The sequence below is a fragment of the Aspergillus foveolatus genome (assembly GCF_047715535.1).
Source record: "Aspergillus foveolatus strain CBS 279.81 unplaced genomic scaffold BDW70scaffold_6, whole genome shotgun sequence".
Taxonomy (NCBI): domain Eukaryota; kingdom Fungi; phylum Ascomycota; class Eurotiomycetes; order Eurotiales; family Aspergillaceae; genus Aspergillus; species Aspergillus foveolatus.
In genome coordinates this window covers 603,871-628,935 of record NW_027396070.1, presented here as the reverse complement: position 1 = coordinate 628,935, position 25,065 = coordinate 603,871, and the positions used below count along the sequence as shown (strand labels likewise).

Genomic DNA, 25,065 nt, shown 5'->3' with positions numbered 1-25,065 from the left:
GCCAACACCATTTTAAATATACCCCTTCGATTTATTCCAATTCTTGTCCATATTTACCTTCGGAGCACTCACCAATTTCCGATTTGCTTCTAAGATAACACGTGTTCTATTCTCTCTATGCTGATTTGGCGCGTTGCAGTTTCCCGTGCTTTAGGATATACTTGTGTCTCTTCCCGCACAGACGTTTAAGATTTCCATGTGCACTGGTAATATGGTGCATGTTAGGGCAGGACTACATACATACGATATGCCTGCAGGTGCCTGGCTACTCATAATGCTTTTTGGGGTAATAGTGGTGTGTTGTTGGGCTCTCTGAATACATAGAGTTACATGATATAAACTCGACCTCCTATCTGGTATTTCGACCATACCCAAGCTCCATTTTATTGATATACGTCGTATATAATGCTTATAATGCGGGAAGAAATCCACAGGCCGAATTATACCTGTCTTTCAGTGACCCCACCCCATTGATCATCTCCTGTATTTTCCCCTACAATGATCCCTCTCATTATGCACCGCTTCAGCATCATGAAACCCACCTTGCTATCGTACAGTTGCGATCAAAATATATGCTTTTCCAAAGCGCGCGGAAGCAGCAGTGACTGTGGACAACGATGGCGTGATGGAATTGATTACCACCAGCATCTGCGAGGGATGTCGGCGTGTGGCAGGGTGATATTTATGGGACGGAGAGTGCAAGTGGAGAAGGTGGTGATCGTAACTCATTCAATGGTCGCATGGCTTTCCTCTCTTCTTTTTCAATTGGAAATTGCCCGAAACGTCATGGTAAGTCACTTTCAGTCTAGCGAAGGCAGGTACCGAGTCTACTGCGCCTGTCGTCACCACGAAGCTAGGGTTCGTCGTCAGCTTGTATGAATCTCCAAGTATCATGGTGCAGCGCTGTTAAATATCTCCCACATGGGCCCATCAATATCAGGCATCCCGCTATAACCCATAAAGTCGCCCTGCAGGAAATCGTCAAACAGGTTTGAGAACTCAGAATTGGAAGCAGATGGATCGAAACCCGCATTTATCTCGCCATGAGTCACGTGCATTGCGGCTCCATGAACACCTGCGTGCCCTTCTATCGCAGCTTGACCAGTACTCCTGTGGACAGGGTGATATTGTGGCTGTGGCGTAGACGGCTGTGGTTGACCTGGCTGCGTTCTCAATAACCTCTGAATGGTCGCGGTGGATAGCTCTTTGACACAATCGCGCGCTCTCATAGCCTCAGACCAGTGCTCGCCGATGCTACTCAGGATATTCTGCGTGGTATTGAAGTTCGAGATCAACTCGTCCACAGGGACCCTCGCGGCTGCCGCTGGCAGTTTCCATATGCAATTAAGCATTACCAAGGCACCGACGAAGATTGAGTGCACAACTAGTCGGCTGTAAAGGAGACTCCCTGTCGCGTAGAGCTCGCTGAACTCGCGAAGTAGACCAAGGGCATGGTTGAAGCATTCGTCAAGGACTGCGTCAGACGGGTTTGGAATTCCAGGACTTGGCCGCAATAACAAAATCATTGTCTCGTGATATTTCGCTTTGCATAAGAGCACTATCTCCGCACTGACGCCGGGCGGTCGTGGAGGGATCGCAGCGAACCAGCTGTCCAAGGATCGGACCATTTCTTGTTGCCAGCTTAGAATGTCTCGGATGACTGGGAGCGCATAAGCTGGAACGCTGCGGTTGATGCTATGCATGATGTACTTTATCTCCGAGTTCAACTGAGCTAACTTAAAGAGATGGATTGAGTACGACATGTGGGAAGTTGATTCTCCATAAGTCTGGGTATCATTGCCAATCTTGATAAGGTCATGATCCGATATCGCGAGCGGAAACTAGGCATAACAGTTGAGCTCAGGCTTAGTTGGGTATTGGTTGCACCTACCCTTATATCGCAGGCCTCGTCTCTAATGCCAATCGGTCGGCCCATCATAGTGCATACTGTTCGATCGAACGTGTAAACAACCCAGAATATACGCGTTCGCATCTCTTGATCGAAAATCGATATCTGTAACGTTGAAGAAGCTCGAACGTCACGCTGAAGCCCCAGGTCAATCACGCTCGCGAGGCACTGGTAATTGAGATTCCAAATGTTGATATTGCAGCCCGGGTTGTATAATGCATACACCATCAGGAGAAGTAAGCATTGGAGGGACGTCACAGAACCGTGGTTGCAGACATAGTCGACATGCTTCATCGCCGACGCGTAATATCCCTCAACCGGAAGACGCACCTTGCATTGGCGTGAGAGATTCAGAGAAGCGATGGCCAAAACCATATAAACTTGGAACGTTTCCAGCGGATTCTTGTCCTGACATGCGTAAACCCGGTTGATGGCGTCCATATGCATCTGTTCATGTAGAAAGGGGTATAGAAGGTGGACCGTATGAAAGTACTTGGCCGTTAGTTCAATTGTGCTTTGCTTCTGAGCCGGCATTGCCGCTGGGATATTTAAAAGCTCAAGAGAGAGATGAGCAGAGTCTAAGGCGGCAGTCATTGGAGTCCTTGGGCCACCACTGCAACCAGCATTATCGAGAATCCGTTTCGCAAAGAAATAACCACTGGAGGGGCCGATATACCGACGATCACCTCCTGGAGATAGGGACACAAGCCCGATCTCGTGCGCTTGTTGAGATTCCTCATTTACTGCAGGTTGTGAACAAGCGCGTGAAACTTCCTGGTCCCCAGTAATCACAACCCGTGGACTAGCCTCAATTTGCGAGTTTGTGCTTGCCTGAAGGGCGTCATGCGATGCTTGGTGGTAATCTCGGGTGTGAGGTCCTGTGGTCTCATTGAGCGCTTCTGTCTGCATTGCATCGTCCAGTACTTCTCGTGCGCTTCCAGGGCCGCAGCTCAGGTCGATATCGGGGCATCTATCTCGTACAATCGACTCAAGCCACTTGATTCGATTCTCCATGCCTGCGATGTACCTTCATATTCGTCAGTGTGATTACTACCCGAAATAGAACGCAGCAGACTAACGATCTATGAACCTCTTGCTTGCCATCATTAATGCAGGGAACGCCTGCCTTCAGGCAGGAGCTGCAGGAGGGAATATTTCCATCACACTTTCCAAGGGTTAGCTGTTGTTAATGATTGTACTTGGGCAACATACGCGGATTTTCCGTCGCTGGCAGCGTTTGCAGGCGGCACGATTCCGTGCCCTCTTCGGCGAGTCCATTTTCTTGCTGAGACGACGAGCAAACAACCAAAGACCCGCTACACCAATTCTTAGGCCTCTAAAGGTCCGGTTGTATATGGTGCTTACTTCTTAGGCATTTGCGCCCGTACATAAACGAGCCCGTGGAAGTAGAAGATGTGGAGGAAAAAAGGGCCTGACGGAGAAGATCCGCTAGATAAGCGGAACTCCCGAGCCGGATTGGCAACCACCTTACAGTGCATTCACAAATACTATCTCTGATTATAAGCGCAGGGTGATAATAAGATTTGGATCAATCAGACGTCATGTCAACATAGGAATCTGACACATATATTCGTCCTCAGCGTCTACCTCAAAATCAAACCGAACCAGATCCTCCTTGTACGGAATGAAGTATGTAGACGTTACCCTACAAAGTAATCTTAGCACCGAGAGCTGAGATTCAGAAGCGCATAACATAGACTATAGGAACTTACCGGTGATGGTCCTCGCTGGCTTGGTATTCTGCCAGAGCCGCCAGGTTTTCGTGGTAACTCACAAGAGCTATTTGAAACCCTTTGCTTCGTTCAATGGGATCCGTGACGCTGGGGCTACCGACAATGAGCCGTCCATTCTTGACTGAAGGTAGATTCTTCAGCGTCTTGAGCTCTCGAATGAAAGTGGTCTTTTGCTCTAAAGTGACACCGGAGCGGAACTTGAAAAGCACTGCGTCATCGTTCAGCATAAATTGTATGTTAGATGGACAAATAACAGAAATGTGAACTTACCCATATGTATAAGCGTCATTTTGATCGGCGTGGTCGTGGTGGTTTTAATTATGAGGATAACACAATGAGACACCGCTGAAGAGGACACGAGCGCAGTGATACAGAATTGGTCTTGAACAGAACAGAGATGCTCTCTTAGCGCCCCTTATATAGGGCAACAGGACGTAGTGAATCCTGACGGCTATACCGAGTCCTCGGATAAGGTCCGACGGAAAGGTTGGGTAACGGCGGATGCGATCCGTCAAGAGCTGGCTAATGAAAAGAAGCAAGCAAAGTATTGTGAAGTTGATTTAGTAAGATAGCGAATGATTCATAAGTGTTGTGATTGGAATCAGAATAGTTTTTTCGTCGCCATTTCAAGCTTCGCCAATTTGGTGGTATACATGGAACTCTGAAATCATGGAACCGCAGTCGTGACCACAGCAGCTTTCCCTTGAGCCAGCGTTATAAGCATATAGGAAGTATAGCTGAAGCATGCGGTGAATTTTGGCATCTATCGGGAGAAACAAAGACTGAGATGCTAAATAAACCACGCTATTCGGTATGGAAACCATCCATCAACCATATCCGCCTGCAAAGGACAGCTATGCCAGTCATCCTTCCGGTCACTTCCCTCAGGCTGGAGATTATAGATAGCAATTAGAGTGCAGGTCACATGCCTGAGATTTCTACTCACGTCCTCCTCGTGAGTTCATTCGCGAGCTGGCGCGGCTTGTTCGGTGCATTAAACCACGGTGGCAACGGGAGGAAGACAGAACCTGCTCTCCAACCAGCATTCCTGAACGATTGAGCTCGCGCTATATATCATGCGAACAGGTTTGCCACTGATGCAAAATGGGACAGTCAGCTGCAAGCGTTCTGTTTAAGATTTATAGTAATTGAATAGCTAGGCTTGAAAACAGAAAGACTTATCTGGAGTAGGAATTTTCTACCAAGAAATATACTCAGTCAAGAATGAAAAAGATCCAACCCATTTCTACCTACGGTTATCTATAAAGAAATAGGCACAAGGCACGGAATGTCTGGAAACCTTAAGAAGAACATAAATCCGCGATAACGCCCGTATAACAGCATCAGATTCCAGCAGAAGAGGAAAATAGAAGAGAAAGAAAAAGACAACACCATACACCCATCCATATACTAATCACCCTCCAAAACCAAGTGACGAATTTTAAACTCATAGGGATCGAGTGCATATCATTTGCCACAAAGATAAGATGACAAATATACACCGAGACCGCAACGAGAGGAGAAAGGTCACGAAAATACCGCATGGTGTGTACGTTCGTCAAATCGTGGTTCATTGCCAGGTGCTAACGGTCGAGAATGGCGAAGTAGCGTGAGAAAAGGGGCGGCGGGGAAGACAACGAGGGAGGAGAGAGACAGTCCTCAGACAGCCAAAACATGCCTATACATTAGCAGAAGAGTAGAGAGGCCGAGACCGAAGCCGAACCTCACGACTTGGCCATCTGATATTGTCCTAGGACTCCACCTGTAGCTCCTGGAGTCAGCACTCCGGGCGTGTGATTTTGGGGGGTTTGAACGCCAGCATTATTTGGGGTGCTCGGCGTACCAGCAGCTGAGTATATTGTGGCGCCGTTGAGATTGGGTGTTTGGTGCGGATTGTTATGGTATGTCACGGTCGGCATTTGGCCGTTCAAGCCCCATATCTGCCCAGAGTACTTGGAGTCGTCGATCTTGCCGTTGAAGACCAATTGACGCATCTTCCAGAAAATCTCCCCTGTGACGAGGGAGTCCGATCCAGCTTGATGTGCGATGCCAACCCTTTTCACTCCAAGCTCGTCTGCGATGTCCTGAAGCCCAGATTTTTGCCCGAGATTGGATATGATCTGAGCGGCAGCCGGAGTTAATGGTGAGTCATTGACCGCTTGGTTGCGTGTTGCGTGTTTCATCAAGTATTTAATGTCGTATAACGATGGGAAGAAGATGTTGAGCAGCTTATGGAACTCTTCCTCATTCTCTGGAAGCGCTTGACAGAGCATAATCTTCATCAGGTAGCCAAAGTCGTACCCGGAATGGAACGAGATCCAATGGACATCATCCAATAATACCAGCCCAGAACTAATCAGCAGTGCTCCAAATTCAAGCGGGTCGATACCGTTCTTCTCATGCGTTGCAAAGTCAATGCCGGCTTTCGCTAACATTGCCGTTGACTCCTGTGCATACATATCCTCTTCTAGTGAGAACCGGAAGTTGAACTGCCATGTGCAAGGCGCAGGTACCAGGCCATTTCCCAAGGGCTGTCCATTCGAATCGGTGGCATCTGGCGGTGGGACTTCCCCTTTCGGCGAAAAAAGCGTGATCCCAAGCTGTATCATCTTCAACAAGTCGACGTTGCATCTTAATGTTTGGTAGTGGTAGTCTGCCTTGTTCGTGAAAGATCCAATCGGACGTGCGACGATTCCGGGGAATTCTGTATCCTACAGGACTTAGCATCGACTGCAGCCGAGACAATTCTTTACGCCCCGTCCCTAGCAAACTCACCATGCTGATATAAGGGTACTTCTCGACAAGATGTCTCAACACCGCCATCTCCTGGGCAAGATTATGCTTCCACACGTCGCGTATCCTCGTCTTAACGCCACCACCCTTCCCCTCAAGTGTAAACCGCCCATCATGCGCTTGATGTAATTGCTGCTGCTGCATCTGCGCGCCTCTCGCAAACCCCATCTGAGCCGCATGGCTCGCGAGCCCCGTTCCTCCACCATCCCCCGCGGCTCCGAACCCCGCGATCGACATCCCATTCCCAACCCCGGCACCAGATAACGTAAACGGATTCATATTTGCGTTCGTGTTCGCCGTTGTGAAACCAGGATGTACGCCAAGGGAGGGAGGTGGAAGAGCTGTGTTGTTAGACTGGGCGTGTGCTGGGTGATGCTGCGCTTGCTGTTGTTGCTGGAGATGAGCCTGCTGTTGTGCTAGATGTGAATAGGGCCCGGTGAGACCGGTAGGTCCGTATCGGCCGACGGGAGGGGGCATATTAGCGGTATGTGAATCGGTATCGACTGCGACTCGAGGGGCTGGTCATGCATCTGAGATTGGTGGGATTCGATAGGATGAAGACACAGCAGCAGAATAATGCCGACTCCGCTGGTCAAAAGCGGAAGGCGGAGAAGTCTTGTGCTGCTGAGTTGGGATTAGCGCGCCAAGCTTGGGTTTCTCCGGCTTCCCTTCGCAACTGACGACTTCAAAACCACCACAGGAAGCCCTGACAGCTCGTACGTCGTTCTCCGCTTTGCTTGTGCTCGGAATACGGCGGGATTCACTGCTCAATTGAATACTGTCGCTCCTTATCATCAATTGATTGCCAACTTTTGTGCGATCTCACGTCCACACAATGCCTGCTCCTAATCCCACCGGCTTTGACATCAACGAGTTCAAGGCCGCGGCCAACCCGCGGTCGGTTTGGGCCAAGAGAGACCCATGGGCTCGACAGTACGGCTTTTAATGAAATTTGTCTGAAGATTATGAGCTAATTGTTCCGCAGTGAGGCGTGGAGGTATACCGGTCCATTCAGCCGCTTCAACCGATTCAAGAACATTTTCCCTGGCTTCGGTATCGCTACCGTTGCGTTCGCCGGCTACTGCGCCTACGAGCACTTCTTCATGAAAGACGACCATCACCACGGCGATAGCCATCACTGAGGGCGAGGGAAGACAAGACGTTATGAGTCAGAACTAGACGTGCCCTAAGAGCGGAGGACACCCCGACTTTCTTACGGAATCGGGCTCGGTCTGAAGGCAGTTGACGCGCCAAGTACGGTATTTGTGAGGTTGTGCTATATTATAGAAGGGTTGCCTGCTTGGATTCTATCTGATCATTGCGCATGATCTCTGTCCGCAAACGGCGCCTGGGTTTGAATTGTCAGTGTACATAGCATTTGTTTTTGTATCGAAACTACTGATCTCCGGGATGCAAATGGATTTTGTCTGTCCGTCAAACTCGGTGTACCCAAGGCTAGAAGATTTAACCGCCCCCGAATTAAAGGACCAGCAGAAATACCATAAGGATTTGTCTATATACGAATCGAATCAACCAGGTCAATATCTAAAACCACTATTCCTCGAAAACCAACGAGATACCATCATCACCAGCCGTAACTACCCTCTTTCCATCAAATCCCTGAACAAAACCCATGATTCCGCCCGCTTGTTCGCCTTCGTCGTTTTCTGTAAGGCCAAGATGCCCTTTCCATTCAGTCAACATTCCCTGGGCAGCGGCGGTAGTGCCACCACGAGCATCCCATCTTCTGACAACACCGTCGATACCAACAGATGTTAAGAGATACGATCGGTGAGCCGCAGTCGCCGCAGCCAGGGGACTCGGACGAACTGATGGTGCGACCGCCGCGCGACTTTGTAAGAACTCAACCTTCACCACGGCACCCTCGTGTGCCTCCTTGATATGTCGACGAACAGCGAACCGATGAGCTGTGTCGAAGAGCGCAATCGAGCCATCAACCGAGCCAGCGGCAAGGAGAGTTAACGGAGGAGCGGAAAATGAGAGGGTCTCGACGCTGTCCGTTTGAGGCTGAAGCGACGCGAGAAGTGTACCCGCTGTAGCAGCGGAGGTTTGTGCAGCAGGCCTACCTTTTGCTTTGGAAGAAGCACCGGCGCCGGCACCAGGACCAGCTTGGCCGAGACGCGGAAGGCCGACGATCTTGATATGTCCCTCAGCTCCACCGACAGCCGCAAAGCCACCACCGGGCGCAATCGCAACAGAGTAGAGACCACCCTCAACAGCAAACCGCTGATCCTCGGCCGTCAATCCGACAACCGCACTCGTTCCAGCAGAGTATGAGACGCCAGCGGCCGCAGCAGCACCAAACACATCGTAAACATAGAAGCTACCGTCCTCGGAGACAGTTGCAAGAAGGTTTCCATCAGGCGTCCACGCCCCGGCAGTACAGGGGCCTGTGTGCTGGAAGAAACTCTGCACAATCGATATGGGTTCCGACGCGTCTTTATGGTTAATCCGGAATACCCACGCACTGCCATCGCTACCACCAAGTGCAATAACGTTCGCCTTCTCGTCGTTCTCGCCTTGTCCACTTCCGGCGGGACAAACAGCAACCCAGTTGATTTCCTCTACCTCCTGTACTTCAGCCACAAACGCCCACGCCGTTCCGTCAAGCTTCGGCGTTGTATCCCTCCAAGCACGCAGCTTCCCATCAAGTCCTGCCGTAAGAACATACTCGCCGCGCGGCTCAGTAAACGCTACCGCATTGACACTGTCACTATGTCCCTCCATCCTCAACAAGGGCTGCAGCGATTCTCGCTCCCTCCGCGGTTGTGGATCACTCTCGTAGCTGGCGGGTAGGACTGGCTTCTCAGAATTCGGAGTTGAGTCGAAAAGGTAAGCGCTGTCATCTCCTGACCCCGTAATAACAATGGCATTATGAATCGGGTGTTGCGCGATGCAAAAGATTGAATCGGTATGAGCGTCGAAGTGGGCAGCAGAGTCATTATGGAGCTCAATTTCTTGGTCTTCAAACGTCATTTCTTGGTCACCATCGGCATCTTCGCCGTCGGACTCCATGGGGTGGTCTTCATCGCGGGTGAAGACCTCTTCTGCCTCGTCGGCGTCAATGAAGGCGTCTTCTTCGTTTTGGCGGTTAGGGTCTGAGGAAGACATTATGGAAATTATGGGTATTTGTGAGAGTCGTCGGCTTAGAATGCTTCAAATGTTATGAAAGGAAACAGAAATATAATCTAGCTGGAAATTTTATCACCCCGCTTAGAAATTCATTTCTTCCCCGCGCTTCGACCAAACACTGCAAACTTTATGGCACAAAAAATGATTAATCAGCACAAACAGACCATTTGCAGTATAAATTCTATGTCTAACCTGCAAAAATATACTAGTCTGCAAACTATATGCTCGCCGTATATGCAAGAACGCATCAAGAACTCCATCCTCTTTGAATGACATCTATAGCTTGGAGCCTGCTTGTCTGCGCATAGCCGCCTCCTGGTCACGAAGTAGCCGTCGCAAGATCTTCCCGCTAGGGCTCTTGGGAACAGTGTCGATGAATCTCACACCGCCCTTAAGCCACTTGTGTCGCGCTTTATGATCCTGCACATATTTGACGATCGACTTGACTGTAGCCTCGTCATCTGGCCCCGCCTCAGGCGATTTAGATACAATTGCTCTAGGTACCTCACCGGCAGCGTCATCGGGGATGGCGATGACAGCGCAATCTGCCACCGCTGGGTGGGTGAGGAGATGCGCTTCAAGCTCAGCTGGAGCGACTTGGTGACCCTAGCACTCAGGTTAGTTATCGAGGGGCCATGCGTCCCTGCACAATGCTACGAACCTTGACCTTGATCAGCTCCTTGATTCGGTCGACAATGAACACATGTTCATTGCCCTTGGGGCTCTTCCGAATCACGGCTTCATCACCGGTATGCATCCATCCATCGCCAAACGTCTCTTTGGTAGCTTTCTCATTGTTGAGATAGCCAAGAACGACGCTGGGAGCTCGGACCCAGAGCTCACCAGGGGTGTCATACTTGGTAATATCCTCTCCTTCTGGGGTCACGATACGTGCCTCCACGCCGGGGATAAGCCAACCGGAAGACCCAAGCATGATGTCATCAAAGTGTGTGGCCGTGACGACCGTTGATGTCTCGGTAAGACCTGTGAATCGAAATCAGTACCCATCGGTCATACTCGTGAAGCGGACCTACCATATGCCTGCCGAATAGCAACCTTCGGATATCTCTTTTGAAAGTCGAGAGCAGTCTCTTGACCCAGTGGTGCCGCCCCGGTCAGAAGCGCCACCGCCGAGCTAAGGTCATACTCAGCGCAGATTTCTGGGCTCCGAAGCATAGTGATAATGATCGGAGGAACCTTGCAGCTCGTTAGATAGATTCGCTTCCGGACAGGATAAGACTTACCACAAACAAAACAGAGATCTTGAATCTCTGGACGGCGGCCAAACACGACTTCAACTCGAACTTGGGAAGGACTATGACTTGATCCCCCCGGAAGGTCCCAGCATGGCAGATAACAACCAGTCCGTAAATGTGGCTCTGAGGGAGCAGGCCCAGCAAGACGTCACTATAGTAGCTGCCGTCCGCATTCTTGCGGGTGTCACGCCATGATTTCTCCAAAGCCGTCATCTGCAGAACATTTGCGATAACATTGCGGTGCGCAATCATTACTCCTTTCTAATACTCTGTCAGCCTCCAGAAATGCCTCTTATCTGGAGGGTAGCTACTTACAGGTAACCCTGACGTTCCGCTAGAATAGCATAGATAGGCAGTTCGACGCGCGCCCTCGCCAGTCCCCCATTTGAGCTTCTCCAACTTTGGAAGAGACTTTCCTTTCTCGACGATCTGTGAGAGTGTCGTAAATTCCGTCGGGATCTTCCCGCTACCGGGCAACACATCAATCAAGTAAATACGGTCTTTAGGCAGCCCCGCCGCAGATGCCGCTTTCAAAGCCGTGGGGAGAAGCGGAACGCAAGTGAACATAGCCTTTGCTTTTGAATCGAGTAGTTGGTGCTTCAGCTCATCTGCGGAGTAGGCTGCATTGGCGGGAGAAACAATCCCGCCAAGCTCGTGCGTCGCCCAACCCAAAGGAATCGAGTCGATCTACAAAGTTAAAAGATAAGCATCTGTTCCAGGCATAGATCAATAATCCAAGACTTACCGTGTTCAAGCTAAAGATAACAAGTGTCTTATCCCATTCCGAGCCCCTCTTGGGCTCCCAGTTGAGCAACTTCGCAAGCCCGCGCGACATATACTCTACCCTGTCCTTGACCTCGAGCGCCGAGTATGTCTTTCCGGTGAGCCCACAGGTAAATGGGTGTCGTGCTTTGGATAGAGGATAGCGGCCATTGGCGTCTGTAAGCATGAACTCGCTGATTGGGATATTGTCAGGGATAGGCGGTAACACCGCAGGACTTGGGGATGTGAAAACCATGGCTGCGGCTATGATCGCACGTTGCAAGCTGAGGACTCAGTAGCGTAATAAACCGTAATAGCTCGCAGGCTTGAGAGAAGAAAGGGGAGAAAAGGGTTGAAGATAAAATGAACTCGGCTAAGGAGCATTAACCGGCATCTACGACGTGCGGGGGAAGCTCCAGCGGACCCCACGGGCCTTACCTAAAACGGAATGCCGAATTTCTTCCCTCTGTCTGTCCAGGGGCTCTCGGCTTTCGTCCATGGCAGTTCATCGTTCATCATTGAATCCAGTGGCCAATCATCATCATAACCAATTACTGAGCTCCTGGGGCGCGGGGCACACCAAGCTAAACCCCGCGTTACTCCTTACTGCGCCATGCCGACCAGCTTCCATGATTTTCAACCATTGCCCGGCCACCAAGATCCACATAGCCGCGTTAGCAGCGCAGCGGAGCAGAAAAGCGGATCTATACCGGTATACAGATTGCAACCCACGGGGATATGCATGATTATTGAACCTTTAACCGCGTCATCTGAGGTCATTGGTCCACTCACTCGGTTTTGCGACGTTGCTGCCGACGCCGCCCTCGGTAGACTTGGGCCAATGCCATACGCGATGAACTAGGACAACGAACCCGGTCAATGAAGTGGTTGAGATCGAAACCATTACTGGAACCAGATCTCTGATAACTATGTGCGCCGCAACATTTGGCCGTGTTAGCGAGCCTTGCCTTGCAAGAATGTCACGTTAGTATTTTGTTGCGTACATGGGAAGCCGCCGGTACTAGCGCTGTCTCATTACGTCGAAGCCGATGCAGACGAGATGGTGAATGCTTAACAGGCTGCAGGGCGAATCATATCGTTCAATACCTTGAGTTTGGTAGCACAAGTGGCGCCACAGACTGCAGAGCCGCAGGGAGCTGGATGTCTCCGAAATCACTCGACAAGGACTCCATGGTTGCCGGTCCAGATTTCTGCCCAGGAGAAGTCCATTAAACACTGAAGCCAATCTTGACGAGCAGTCCAGGCGGTAGCCACTCGTTTTCGTCATCTTGCAAAAGTTCCAAATTAGTGGCACCTCGTCGCTTCTGGGGATTCGCTTATTCTTGGAGACCGTCTTGCTTCCTCGAACATAGTCGAATGCGAGCTAGAGCAGTGCGACGATGCTATTATCAGAGGTCCTGCAACTAAATGGCTGCCACACGCTGCCTCGTAAGGGATATCGGATTCATCTCCGTCTGCAGTCGAGCTCTTAAGATCACCGTCGCGTGATAGACGATGCTTCTTCATACAAAATGACCCCGGTAGCACCAGCCCAATAAGACTCCCTACTTCTTTAGTATCCCGTATAGCGACCGACAATCGCAGTTTCTGAGACCATTACCCAGAGCCGAAGTATCAGATGGGCTTACGCAATTGCGGGTCTGTGAACTTGTACAAAGAGCTTGACTTGCTTGCTGATGTGTATGTTCAAAAGAAGGTTCCCAACGACGGATGCATATAGCCCTTATCTACGTCGTTAACTGCAATAAAACCAAGAGGGGCGACTTCAATCAGAGGCACCATCAAGTCATATGAACCCAACTTTCACATTTCGTGGCCCTGTAGTCGACACATCAAGCTACAACCAAACAATCTCAGGTACTCTTCCAGCCTCCAGAAGCCAGATGGGAAGAATTGGGACGGCCCCAATTTAATATTGCTTGAACTGGGTGTGGGATGCCAGCCAGTTTTGGCCATTCAGCTAAACCAGCTCTTAATTCCCTATGAGCGCCGTGGCTACCGTCGATATCTATCTGCCATGACCAATGTAATCAGAATCCTATAAGTATCTGCTTGTTTGTTCCACGAAAGCTCAACAAACGATACCGTTTCGCAACCAGTTTATACTGTCTGATCCATCGGAAGCATATCCGAGCCGATCGGATGTTATCCCGATAGTTATTTCATCCTCTTCAGCGTCACAAAGTGTATTATTTTAAATCGTATCATCAAAGACTGCACTCATGATACTGAACTGTTCATGCATGGGGAATACTGATGCTAGAAGCTCGATACGAAGAGGTCGCGGGTAGACTACATCTATTGTCGTCCAGGTGCTTATGCGGGGGAGCAGACCTGAATTGGAGTAGTTATTACCTTCCATACTAGTCTAATTAGGGTATACCGTAGTTCAATATGTGTCTATAGCGAAAATGCAGGGATGAGACGGCTGTGATATGGAACCTATTGAACTGGTGTAGGAATGATATCATCCCATTTTCATATGTTGAGCTTGTACGCAGACCATACCATAGTGTAGAGAGGACCTTGGAAGTAATCTGGAGGCGCGAGCGGGGTCATTGACAGTGCAGGTGCATCTCGACAAGGTCTGTATGGAGCAAAGAAACTATAGTAATCTAACACAGTGCAAGTGTTCACAGCTTAATGGTCATTGCTATCGCGATTGTGGTCGAATCCAGGATAGTTAAAGCATGGTGGCATTTCCGTAGAATTCGGTTGAAGGGTATATAATCCTCACAGTGACATGTCAGTAGCCAATGTCGTTGAGGTAGCTTGAGGACCTTGCGGATTCCGCCACATATATTAGACCTATGTGTCCTAACCAGCCCAGAAAACCAACCTATTCCTTCTTACTCAAAGTTCATAACAAAACACAGACTTATTATAGCTTCATATATTTCATATCTCATTCAACTACAAGCAAATTTTATAAGGTAATTATGACAGGTCAACAACGCAGCGGATGCAGTCACCCGCCTTCATCTGCTCAAAGGCAGTGTTGATGTTGGCGAGGGGCTCACGGTGGGTGATGAATTCATCCACCTTGAGCTTGCCATCCAGATAGTCATCCACCAGGCCGGGGAGCTGAGTGCGACCCTTGATACCACCGAAAGCGCAGCCGCGCCATACACGACCGGTGACGAGCTGGAATGCTGTAGCATGGTGAGTTAGCAGATGGCTCAACGAGGTCTCAATTTATATCGGGCGGCTTACGTCGCGTGGAAATCTCCTGGCCGGCAGCAGCGACACCAATGACAATACTCTCACCCCAGCCCTTGTGGCAGGCCTCGAGGGCAGCGCGCATAACACCAACGTTTCCGGTGCAGTCGAAAGTGTAGTCGCAGCCGCCGTCGGTCATCTCAATGAGCTTCTCCTGGATAGTCTGGCCGTTGAGCTTGGTCGGGTTGACAAAGTCAGTGGCACCGAACTTGCGGGACCATGCCTCCTTGGCATCGTTGACGTCGACGGCGATGATCTTGCCGGCCTTGTTCTTGACGGCACCCTGCATGACTGAGAGACCAACACATCCAGCACCAAAGACGGCGATGTTGGAGCCCTCTTCGACCTTGGCGGTGACGACGGCGGCACCGTAGCCGGTCGTGATACCGCAACCGAGCAGGCACGATCGGTCAGTAGGGATCTTGTCGGTAACGGCGACGACGGAGATGTCGGCGACAACGGTGTACTGTGAGAAGGTGGAGGTGCCCATGAAGTGCAGGAGGTCCTTGCCGCGGGCCTTGAAGCGGGATGTGCCGTCGGGCATGACACCCTTGCCCTGCGTAGCGCGGATCTTGCCGCAGAGGTTGGTCTTGCCGGACTTGCAGAACTTGCATTCCCGGCACTCGGGAGTGCTGCGTTTGTTAGCCAAGCGCTTACTCGGCTCATTTCGAAACATACTAGAGAGCAATGACGTGGTCACCGGGCTTCACAGAGGTGACGCCCTCACCGACGGACTCTACAATACCGGCCCCCTCGTGTCCGAGAATGACGGGGAAGGCTCCTTCGGGGTCCTTTCCGGAGAGAGTGTAGGCATCTGTCGTTATCAGTAAAATCCAACCCGCTGCGTCAATTCGATCACTGACCTGTGTGGCAGACACCAGTGTGAAGGACCTGGATGCGAACCTCATGGGCCTTGGGAGGTGCGACCTCAACGTCCTCAATGGAGAGGGGCTCACCGGCGGCCCACGCGATCGCCGCCTACAACTGCAATTGGTACACGAACTCGGGACTCCCATTGTTTATTCATTTTGCGTGCAGGTCGGTCTTACCTTACAAGTGATGGTCTAGAGCAATTAGTGTCTGCCGTTCCATACATATCATGAGTGAGGAAATGACCTACCTTGCCAACAGTGCTAGCCATGACGACAAGGGTGGAAGAATCGGATAGATGGATAAAGTTGGAAGGACACTGGGAAAGAGCAGCGGAAGAAGGTGGATAAAAGAGTCAGCAGCGATCGGAGAAACAGGGGAATCGATTTCTCCAAATGGATTGGGCCGGAAATTAAAAGAAGAAGAAGATGCAAAGACGCAGAGAAGAGGCAGAAAAGTGGTGAGGGGGACGAGGGGGTGGGGTAGGTAATGAGGGGCTACGGCCGTCTATCGTGATCGCGTCTTGCTGTTATTCGACCGACGTCCACGGATGATACAATAATCCTAGCACCCTTTTCTTATTTCTTTTATCTCTCCTCATTCTCCGCATAGATATTGAGTCATTACTAGACAGAGGAGAACGAAGATTTGGAGATGGCCATGGTCCAGATTGAGTGTCTGACAGATATCACGGGCATCATCGCTCAGAGCTGGACTATCAGACAGGGGATCAGGTCCACTTTGAGGCGATCAGCTATTACTACTATAGATACCTAATAGAATATTATGGCGTATCAGCTATCTGCTCTGTACAAAGCTCATCTTGGAGCTGCGATGCGGCAGCCCAAATTGGTCAAGTTATCCGGCCTGGCCCGGCCACGCCAAGCCTCTCATCGGAAGCCGACCCGATCACCTGAGCGGAACGTGAAGGAAGAGCGCAAAGACTGACGATATGATATGCTGGGTATTCCTGGGTATTCGGATGGCTCTCGTGAACATTTCAGGCCAGATCAACAGTCCTAACCTAAGTTTTCTATTCAAGAGGATGTACTGCCGAAACTACTCATGATCATGTCAGGCTGTAATCATACAAACATGGGATATATAAATCTTATAACTATGTTGATTATGTTAATCGCAACAGCATCTACGCCAAGCTAATTGACCACCAGCTTGGTTACTCCTACCATTTCCGCCTCCTTATTCAAACCCTCGATCTCGCTCTCGGTAAATGGAATTCCCTCCTTCAGTCTCTTCTCACGTGTAATCTGCTCAATCTCCCCTGGGTAATATATTCGTTCCACGCCCCCCATCTTCTCACACCCAACCACCCTCTGATAGAGATAGTCCATGCGTTCTTTGAAATCTTCCAGGCTTACAAATAGATCCGGCTTGATAGCCATAAGGAAGTGGCCGACATCTGCCGGTTTACTCGGGTCGTACGGCCCGGTAACGTGACCGGCGAATGCTGAGCCTGAAAACACACCTGAGAAGACGTCCATCATCACCGCAAGGGCAGACCCTTTTGGACCGCCCATGGGAAGCATTACGCCTTCCAGCGCGCGCGCCGGATCGTCGGTGATATTTCCATCACGGTCGAGAGCCCAGTCTGTTGGGATCTTCTCGCCTCTGCGGAGCGCCTTATAGATTTTGCCGCGAGCTGCAACGGACGGAGCCATGTCGAGGATGAAGGGGCGTTCTTTGCCTGCTGGAGCGCCGCATGCAATTGGGGACACGCCCATAAGCTTCTCCTTGCCGCCCCAGACGGGTAAAGCGGGTGAAGAGTTCGTGAAGACGAGGGACATCATTCCCGCATCGATAGCCTGTTGAACGAGCCAAGCGGACATGCCGAAATGGTTGGAGTGTTTGACCGAGACAAGACCGAGTCCGAACTCGTTCGCCATTTCAATAGCGCGCTTCATGCCCATGTGCGCTGACACAAAGCCAAATGTGTTTTTACCATCGACCAGGGCTGCAATGGGCGTGATTTGGGTGATTTCAGGTGATGCCGCTGGGTCGAGGACGTTCTGGCGGACGCGTTGCATGTATGAGGGAATGCGGTTTGAGCCGTGGGTGTCGACGCCGCGAAGATCGGCTTGCACCAGGCAAGCGGTGATGATGGCGGCGTGTGCTGGGGGTACATTGTTGGCAGTTAAGATTTGGTGGACGAAGCTCTCTAGATCTGAGGGGTTGATGTGGTGGATTTTCTGTGTGGCGGTTGGCTCGGACATTGTGGACGTGCAGGGGACGTGACTTGACAATAGCTTGATATCCTAGAGTCACTCGATGATGTGTTTGTATCTTGCTTTTTAATGAAGGGAAATTTAGCCGTATTTGCTCAATGTAATAGAGGAAGCTTTTATGCCTCTAGATTGAAGCGTGTCATGGAGTGACGGAGCATCCGTGGTCGGGGTTCGGGAGTATTCCGTCGATCGGATGTCCCGTTCAGGGCTGCAATGTACGCGAGGTTACAAATTCATGAATAACAGTTTTTATTGTGCCTCAACTCAGTGAATTGAGGTAATGTTCCACTTTGTCTATTAGTTGCAGAGACTGTCAATCTACAAGTGACCGGCTTTGAGATTATGGTGGCAGGAGTGCCTTTTCATACATATCTACAGGGTCATGAAGAGTATGTACATGACTGTCGAGGCCATGGCCGCAACCGTAGTGCCACTTAATGACCTATCAGTTTATTACATCGCGGGTAGTTTGTTTGCTGAGGGCACCTACATGTCCGAGAGGTTCAAAGCGGAGGTTGACGAGTCCTCATCGTCATTTTGGCCATCAACATCGCGGCTGCCGTTCTTGTAAACGTTGAATTTTTGCGGTCCTTCAGCCCAGAGATGGTACCCAAGGCTGCATTCAGAGAAGGTAACCCTGGGTTGATTTGCATAGAATGTGTCGTAGGACTTGTCGAGAGCATCGGCGAGACTGTGCACGTCGCCATTGGGATGTAGCTGGGCCCAAGGATGACGGCATGAATCCCCAGTACAAGACTTTAGCACCATCATGAGGGCGTTTGTTCGCTGGGATATCTGAGGTAGAGGTCTGTTGGCGATGCGGTAGGACTCATGTTTTGAAACATCTGCAGCCAGATTGACTGTCTGGTGTGGATCATCCTATGCGTGTGTGAGCAGCCTCAAACAATGACAGTAGTCGGTGTATGGTACCTTAAGATTATAGAACTCCTTTTCGTTGTTGCACCACACAGCATAGTACAGACTGTAGCCATCTGAGACCAATCGCAGTCCCTTGTACGTATTCCCTTCGTAAGCATTATCGGCCTGGCCTGTTTGGTTGCTTATGTATCCGTAAATGCCTTCTGGCACCGCCTGGTCTCGTCAGAAATATATCATATATCGAGCTTGATTAGACTTACCAGGCCCCAGTACTCAATGGCCACGTGCTCGGTCTTTTGCGTTGCATTCCCTCCGTCCAAGTTGAGAACGGTTTTACCGTCCAGACCCTCTCGGTTAGGGGCGCCGGCTATTGCAAGGAACGTAGGAGCAAGGTCTGTGTGGCTGGTGGCAGAATCCACTGTTCCCTTGGGAACTCCGGGCCCTCGCACAATGAGTGGAACATTAATATCCGTCTCTGTTGGCAGTTAGTAAGGAATGCCGAAAGGTGAAAGAGAACACTCACCGTATCCACAATTTTTTCCTGGCCGAAAAGCGTGTTGGCCGAGGTGGTATCCGTTGTCGGTAGAGAAGAAGATATACGTATTGTCAAGGACACCAGCATCATCGAGTCTGGAGATGAGTCGGTCGACCATCTCATCCACAGCCTGAAGTGCCCGAAGGCGACAACGCTGGAACTCGTCGATATAGTCCACTTCCTTCTGGCCTAGTTGTGATATATCCTTGACCCAGCCGACAGCACCTTCAATGACCGTGTTGAAACTCTTGTCTCTAGGGACTTTGTAGTCCTTGAAGAGGTTTGCATGGCGGGGCGCGTATTCTGGCTCCCCAAACCAATGCGTACCATCCGCCGTGGCCGAACCATTAGAATGGGGCGCGTTCGGGGCCACGGTCAGCATCCAGGGACGATCTGGATTCTTCAAAGTCTCATTCAGGAAGCCAATTGCTTTGTCTGTGAGCACATCTGTCACATATTGACCGAAATAATCGACTGGCTCTGCTCCGTTGCGCGTCATTTTTGCATTATAGTAGCGATATGTAAACGGATCCAAGAGAAACTCAGACCCGTTGAACCCCTTCGCATAGGGCTTGTTGTAGTTATCTGGAGTGTGTGAATTCCACAGTTTCCCGACATAGTAGGTGTCATATCCGGCCTCTTGCATCCAGATCGGCAGGTAATTGTCGTTCCACCCTGCCTCTACGACCTTTGGGTATCCTCCATAAGGTAAGCCGACGTCAGTGACGTTTGTGTTGTGCGGCATACGGCCAGTCCAGATATTGGCCCGGGAAGGACAGCAGACGGCTGTGGAACAGAAATGTTTTGAGTACGTTGTGCCTTTCTGGACTAAGTTATCCTGTAGACATATGTCAATAGTAGAAGGTTCACACATGGGGCAGTACTAATCACCTGGAGTCGGGGCATATGATCTAGGCCCCCCATGTATTTTCCTTGGTCATCGGTGAGGATGAAGAGAATATTCGGCTTCGCAGCTGTCTGAATGCTCCATAGGAGCAATAAAGGCAAAGTGAACTTCATTGTAAAGATGCGGAAGAAGTGTTCTCAGGGCATAATTCCTGATTAAGCCCCGGCAAGATATACCCTGAACCCGTAGGTAGGGAGTAGTGAAGCACGTACTTTGCGTAGGATGTAGATCTGATGGTGCCATTGCCCCAAAAATTGCATTATGGATAATTCGCGACCGTGGCCTATAAACAATTGCCACTGTTTTAATCGGCAAGTTATATAAAAGCTTGCCTATAAAAGTATCCAATGGCCATTCTCTCCAAGAGCAGGGTAAAGGGTTAGTTGATTGCGGGATATAGACCATCTATTTGCAATATCATTGAGCAGGGACGCAGATGGCTGAATGGAAGTCGCACGATGCCGGCAATCCTCGGAACATTTCGCTTACTCACCTGAAAGCAATAACCATCTGAAACGTATGCAGCTCAAAAGGATCTGCTTATTATGCCGCGGAAGCTATGGTCTCGGAATCAGCCGGGCTCTCCATTCGGGCACGCAGGAATAGGATGGAAGAGAAGTGGTGGTGAAGGCTTGCCAAACACTTTCAAACGTACCTGAAGGATCTTGCAACATTTAGCTTGATAGTCACGTAACATAACGGCATTTTTATAGGACAACATAACCTCAAAAGCACCACAGATCGACGATTAGCCGTAGCGCGTGTGTGGAGAGAGCTTTGATCTGCGCCAGAGGTGACTCCATCGCCGACGTTGACGTAAACAAGGGACGATCAGCGGATGCGCGAGCGGCCATAGTATTTCCAAATTAACACCAAGTAGGAAGTTATTCCGTGTTTGATCCTATATTAGGATGCTTCGGCTTGACGAGTGTGCTTTGATACAGCTGCTTTGGATTCGTCCAGGCAGGAGAGCGTCAGATGTTCTCGTTATTGGCCGATTTGGGTGAACAATTGCCTTTCCCACAGCTGCCTCCTTGGAGTATGTCCAGATATTGGGAGCATAGAATGAAGGGACACCTTTTGAGATTCCCAAGAGCATGATGGAAAATTTTGGTACTTCACCAACCTGGGTTGTCGTAGAAATGAAGAAGTCCACCAAGACCATGGGCCCTACCAGGACATGACCACGTTCAAAGTTCGCCTCGGAGTATTTTTTCGTTCCGACGACTCGCGCTGTATGCAGTAACTCACCACTGCATGCAGCTACATGCTGACGGCATGGGGCCGTGCTCGCCTTGACTCGACCGCACGTTCAGTGAGGGGCATCTCATGTCTTACATCTGCATATAAGACTCGTCCCTTCCTCGACGATGTCAGAGGACCCTGCAGTACGAATCATTCTCCTTGACAGCGCAATAACGAAACCAAAATCCAGAGACCAAACTTCGAAAATGTCCTCGCCAAATCCAGGCCAACTCTCTGCAGGCTCCCTTCCCCCAATAACCCGCTATATAACGGGTCACGACGCCTCCGGAAGGGCCATCGTTCAGTCCTCCAACCCTGCAGAATGGTCTTCTTTCGAGCACAACACCATGGCATTCACTGTAGCCTACACGACCTCGTCCTTCCCCGTGGACCTAGACAACGACACCGATGTCAAGGAGCACGAGCGCATCGTGGCGTCCGGTAAACTGGGACTAGTGAATCCCGGCGGAACAGTCTGCAGAGTCGTGGACTTTGCGCCAAAGTCCCCACCGCTTATGCATCGGACGCAGAGCTTGGATTATGGTATTGTCCTGGAGGGGGAGATTGAGATGCAGCTGGATTCTGAGGAGAAGAGGTTGCTCAAGAAAGGGGATATTGCAGTGCAGAGGGGGACAATGCATGCTTGGCATAATCCGAGTGAGACGCAGTGGACGAGGATGGTTTTTGTTTTGCAGGAGTGTAAGCCTCTTGTTGTTGCGGGGCGGGAGCTCGGTGAGGATTTGAGCCAGGCGAAGACGGATGATATTAAGCCGAGCCGTTAGTTCTGCTCGTCTGCTAGTGCGCACGGTAGACTATTAGTAGACTTGCCATGACGTACGATTTGGACTATGATAGCGGGAATGCTCTAAACAAAAAGCAAGAATGTGTTTACTGAAATCGTACGTTGATGCGTTTTATTTTGAGATATATACATTATCCGGCTATGCAATTTTGATGACAATCTTCCCAAAGTGTTGTCCATTCGCCAAGTACTTGAAGGCCTCTGGGGCTTCCTTGAAGGAAAAAACCTTGTTCACTACTGGCTTGATGCTGTGCTTCTCGTAGAAAGCAATCATCTCCTCAAACCGGTCCTTGGGACCGTTGATGATACCCTTCAGCGTCACATTGCGAGATAGAGCGAGGAGGTTCACATTCGTTCTGTCCTCCGGGGCGTCGACCTTCCCGCTCAGATATCCCACACAGTCGATGAGGCCGCCCCAGGCAATGCAGTTAAAGCTCTTCTTCAATGTACCCGCACCGCCAACCTCAATGATAATATCAGCTCCGTGGTTGTCTGTCAGCTTTAACACTTCTTCCTCCCAGTTAGGAGTCTTGCGGTAGTTGATCGTGTAGTCCGCGCCGAGCTCCTTAGCCTGCTTCAGCTTGTCGTCCGACGACGAGGTGATGATTGCTAGAAACATAGTGGTGAGTTTCCATTCACCCACCAGAACGAAGTGAGGAACTTACTCTTTGCTCCTGAAGCTTTGGCAATCTGCAAACCCGAAACAGAGACTCCGCCAGTCCCTTGAAGAAGGATATACTCCCCCTCGCCGCCATTCTGACCCTTAGGGCGCATACCGTTGATTGACATCCAAGCCGTCACCGCCGCGATGGGAAGAGTGGCCGCCTCCTCATCGGAGAGGTAGCTCGGTGCCCGGACGAGACTGTGGGCGGGAAACGCTCGATATTCCGCCAAGACGCCGGGCTGGGGAAGACCGAGACCACTGGCCATCATCTTCTCAACGACCTGGCCAGTCTGGTGGTCAGGGAGAAAAGTCGAGAGAACCCTGTCGCCCGTCTGCCAATCTGTCACACCTTCCCCGACCTCAACGATTTCTCCGCACATATCCGAGCATGGTACGAGCGATGCCTTGTCCTGACTGACGGACTTGTGGTGGCCATATAGTCCGCAGCAAACTGTGGTTCATTCATTTAGCCTGAGACTTTTTGTATCTTGCTCCTGAGCTTCGACGCACCTTCATAGTCGCGGTAATTAAGTGAAACGGCGGAAATGCGCACAAGTACCTCGCCAGGGCCTGCGGTGGGCTTGGGAGCTTCAACTAATCGGAGGCTATCCAAGCCTTGAAGGGACGTCGTCCACTGCTGAATTGAAGACATCGTGTAGTTCGCTTGGGGATAACGGTGAATTTGAGGCAAGCTACCTACCCCTCAACGGCAGAAAACAGTTCAAGATTAGGAATGACCTCACATTTAAATGGTCCACTAGAGCTCTCCATTAATAATCGTCGCCGGGAGCTGCACGCCCCACAGAACCAGAATCAACAACGACCCGAGAAGATCCCGGAACCGTCGGCGCAGGTTCAGTTGTCCCTGACTGAGCATCTACTCATGAGCATCTGTAGATTTGTTTAGTGAGAACTCATCGACGACAATTCGACTTTGGTTGCCTATGCTGACCAAAATGTCCCAAAACCTTTCTTCAATCGTTTGTATTCCTGTTTGTTTCCCTCAGGTTAGCACCGGTCAGAAGACTTTCTGGATCCCCGCTAATGATCAGATACCTGAGTCAAGTAGCGGATGCTAAGCCACCTCAATATCTTCACACCTGCCAGTAGGCTAACTGTCATCCTGCACCTGTAGATTCGCGCTGCTTGGTTAATAAGCATATCTGGCGCCAGAGAGAGTGCCCATGGACTCGTGATGGTCAGGCAAATTATTGCACGTACAATAAGGCGTACATCATCCCATTATTCAGAGGACTTCGTGAAGAACATTATTACTCAACAGAGTCTAATGCCTATTTATTCTGTACCAGTTGGACCCCACCATTTTCATGTTCATGCTACAGGATAGTATGCCCCATCTGAGGATAGCCCTCTCCAAGCAGTTGGTTGAATAAGATACTTAGATCCTCTTGCTCCTAAAGTGGAAGGAATAAAGCCAATAAAGATACCAATTCCATGCTTACAATGTGCCACCAGTTGAAATGTAAACTCACAGACCAAATTCAGTTTCTGCTAGAAGATGGGCTATGGCTCAATGACGAAAATTCACTAAAGTGATTTTTGTGTATAAATTTGGTTTTTGTGTTTACTTGTTTGTCTTCATCACACACGACAAACACACCACACATCTCTCCTATTTTTTTTTAAGTTCCTTCTCTTTTACAACTTTGATTAAATTGAATCTTTTCCATCTATCTTTTTTTTCATCTAGAACTGGTTATTCTTTTTCTTTTCTTCACCCATTCCTGTTACGCCCTTTCTTTCCTTACCCGAACAGAGCCCATTGGGCCACCACCCACGATGGCTACGTGGAAAGTTGTCTTCGTCCTATCTTCAACCACGTTGTCCTGCCGCCTGAGTTACCTGGGAATGCTGACGAACATCCCGAGGCAGTTGACAAGGAATTGATGCGTCGGCTGCTCAATACAGTGACATTGATGAAAGCCAAGGCAGAAGAAGAGCTGTTTCCAACCTGGCAGACCTGAAAAATACATTGGAACTGTCGTCCCTCGTGAATGAAGGAGCGATATGCAACAAGGCAGCTCTTATCGAA

General features: G+C 50.2%; 10 protein-coding genes across 10 annotated transcripts; 2 read left to right on the top strand and 8 right to left on the bottom strand.

Annotated features, from left to right (window-relative positions):
• Positions 1-874: 874 nt before the first annotated feature.
• Positions 875-3,320, bottom strand: BDW70DRAFT_170825 (transcription factor domain-containing protein). Its single transcript, XM_073743030.1, has 4 exons — positions 3,122-3,320; positions 2,989-3,074; positions 1,892-2,936; positions 875-1,841 (listed from the first exon to the last, which is right to left on the bottom strand). The coding sequence occupies exons 1-4, from the start codon at positions 3,185-3,187 to the stop codon at positions 891-893; spliced, it is 2,148 nt and encodes a 715-aa protein (XP_073599530.1). The 5' UTR covers positions 3,188-3,320; the 3' UTR covers positions 875-890.
• Positions 3,321-3,348: 28 nt separating this feature from the next.
• On the bottom strand, positions 3,349-4,029 carry BDW70DRAFT_129634 (Dabb family protein). Its single transcript, XM_073735646.1, has 3 exons — positions 3,934-4,029; positions 3,643-3,871; positions 3,349-3,575 (listed from the first exon to the last, which is right to left on the bottom strand). Exons 1-3 carry the CDS (start codon positions 3,950-3,952, stop codon positions 3,470-3,472), a joined length of 354 nt encoding a protein of 117 aa, XP_073599529.1. The 5' UTR covers positions 3,953-4,029; the 3' UTR covers positions 3,349-3,469.
• Positions 4,030-4,885: 856 nt separating this feature from the next.
• Positions 4,886-7,108, bottom strand: BDW70DRAFT_103475 (CCR4-NOT core DEDD family RNase subunit POP2). Its single transcript, XM_073734345.1, has 2 exons — positions 6,439-7,108; positions 4,886-6,374 (listed from the first exon to the last, which is right to left on the bottom strand). The coding sequence occupies exons 1-2, from the start codon at positions 6,931-6,933 to the stop codon at positions 5,388-5,390; spliced, it is 1,482 nt and encodes a 493-aa protein (XP_073599528.1). The 5' UTR covers positions 6,934-7,108; the 3' UTR covers positions 4,886-5,387.
• A 183-nt stretch (positions 7,109-7,291) lies between these two features.
• Positions 7,292-7,598, top strand: BDW70DRAFT_156871 (NADH dehydrogenase [ubiquinone] 1 beta subcomplex subunit 3; the record flags this gene model as incomplete). The annotated part of the gene is made up of 2 exons (XM_073740255.1): positions 7,292-7,389; positions 7,442-7,598. 2 exons carry the CDS (start codon positions 7,292-7,294, stop codon positions 7,596-7,598), a joined length of 255 nt encoding a protein of 84 aa, XP_073599527.1.
• Positions 7,599-8,010: 412 nt separating this feature from the next.
• On the bottom strand, positions 8,011-11,883 carry BDW70DRAFT_147866 (uncharacterized protein; the record flags this gene model as incomplete). Its single annotated transcript, XM_073738789.1, has 7 exons — positions 8,011-9,575; positions 9,933-10,215; positions 10,271-10,593; positions 10,644-10,806; positions 10,854-11,126; positions 11,181-11,552; positions 11,611-11,883. 7 exons carry the CDS (start codon positions 11,881-11,883, stop codon positions 8,011-8,013), a joined length of 3,252 nt encoding a protein of 1,083 aa, XP_073599526.1.
• Positions 11,884-14,521: 2,638 nt separating this feature from the next.
• On the bottom strand, positions 14,522-16,145 carry BDW70DRAFT_129628 (bifunctional alcohol dehydrogenase/S-(hydroxymethyl)glutathione dehydrogenase). Its single transcript, XM_073735645.1, has 6 exons — positions 15,988-16,145; positions 15,917-15,931; positions 15,731-15,845; positions 15,546-15,681; positions 14,862-15,499; positions 14,522-14,800 (listed from the first exon to the last, which is right to left on the bottom strand). The coding sequence occupies exons 1-6, from the start codon at positions 16,006-16,008 to the stop codon at positions 14,586-14,588; spliced, it is 1,140 nt and encodes a 379-aa protein (XP_073599525.1). The 5' UTR covers positions 16,009-16,145; the 3' UTR covers positions 14,522-14,585.
• Positions 16,146-16,789: 644 nt separating this feature from the next.
• BDW70DRAFT_129627 (Ldh family oxidoreductase) lies at positions 16,790-18,041 on the bottom strand. The gene has a single exon (XM_073735644.1). The coding sequence runs from the start codon at positions 17,966-17,968 to the stop codon at positions 16,895-16,897; it is 1,074 nt and encodes a 357-aa protein (XP_073599524.1). The 5' UTR covers positions 17,969-18,041; the 3' UTR covers positions 16,790-16,894.
• Positions 18,042-18,343: 302 nt separating this feature from the next.
• BDW70DRAFT_170817 (sulfatase family protein) lies at positions 18,344-20,414 on the bottom strand (the record flags this gene model as incomplete). The annotated part of the gene is made up of 6 exons (XM_073743029.1): positions 18,344-18,413; positions 18,471-18,859; positions 18,911-19,072; positions 19,120-19,334; positions 19,383-20,232; positions 20,286-20,414. 6 exons carry the CDS (start codon positions 20,412-20,414, stop codon positions 18,353-18,355), a joined length of 1,806 nt encoding a protein of 601 aa, XP_073599523.1. The 3' UTR covers positions 18,344-18,352.
• Positions 20,415-21,467: 1,053 nt separating this feature from the next.
• Positions 21,468-22,459, top strand: BDW70DRAFT_129622 (cupin domain-containing protein). Its single transcript, XM_073735643.1, has one exon. The coding sequence runs from the start codon at positions 21,672-21,674 to the stop codon at positions 22,326-22,328; it is 657 nt and encodes a 218-aa protein (XP_073599522.1). The 5' UTR covers positions 21,468-21,671; the 3' UTR covers positions 22,329-22,459.
• BDW70DRAFT_129620 (zinc-dependent alcohol dehydrogenase family protein) lies at positions 22,442-23,898 on the bottom strand. The gene is made up of 3 exons (XM_073735642.1): positions 23,523-23,898; positions 23,014-23,463; positions 22,442-22,957 (listed from the first exon to the last, which is right to left on the bottom strand). Exons 1-3 carry the CDS (start codon positions 23,662-23,664, stop codon positions 22,488-22,490), a joined length of 1,062 nt encoding a protein of 353 aa, XP_073599521.1. The 5' UTR covers positions 23,665-23,898; the 3' UTR covers positions 22,442-22,487.
• Between the last annotated feature and the right edge of the window lie 1,167 nt (positions 23,899-25,065).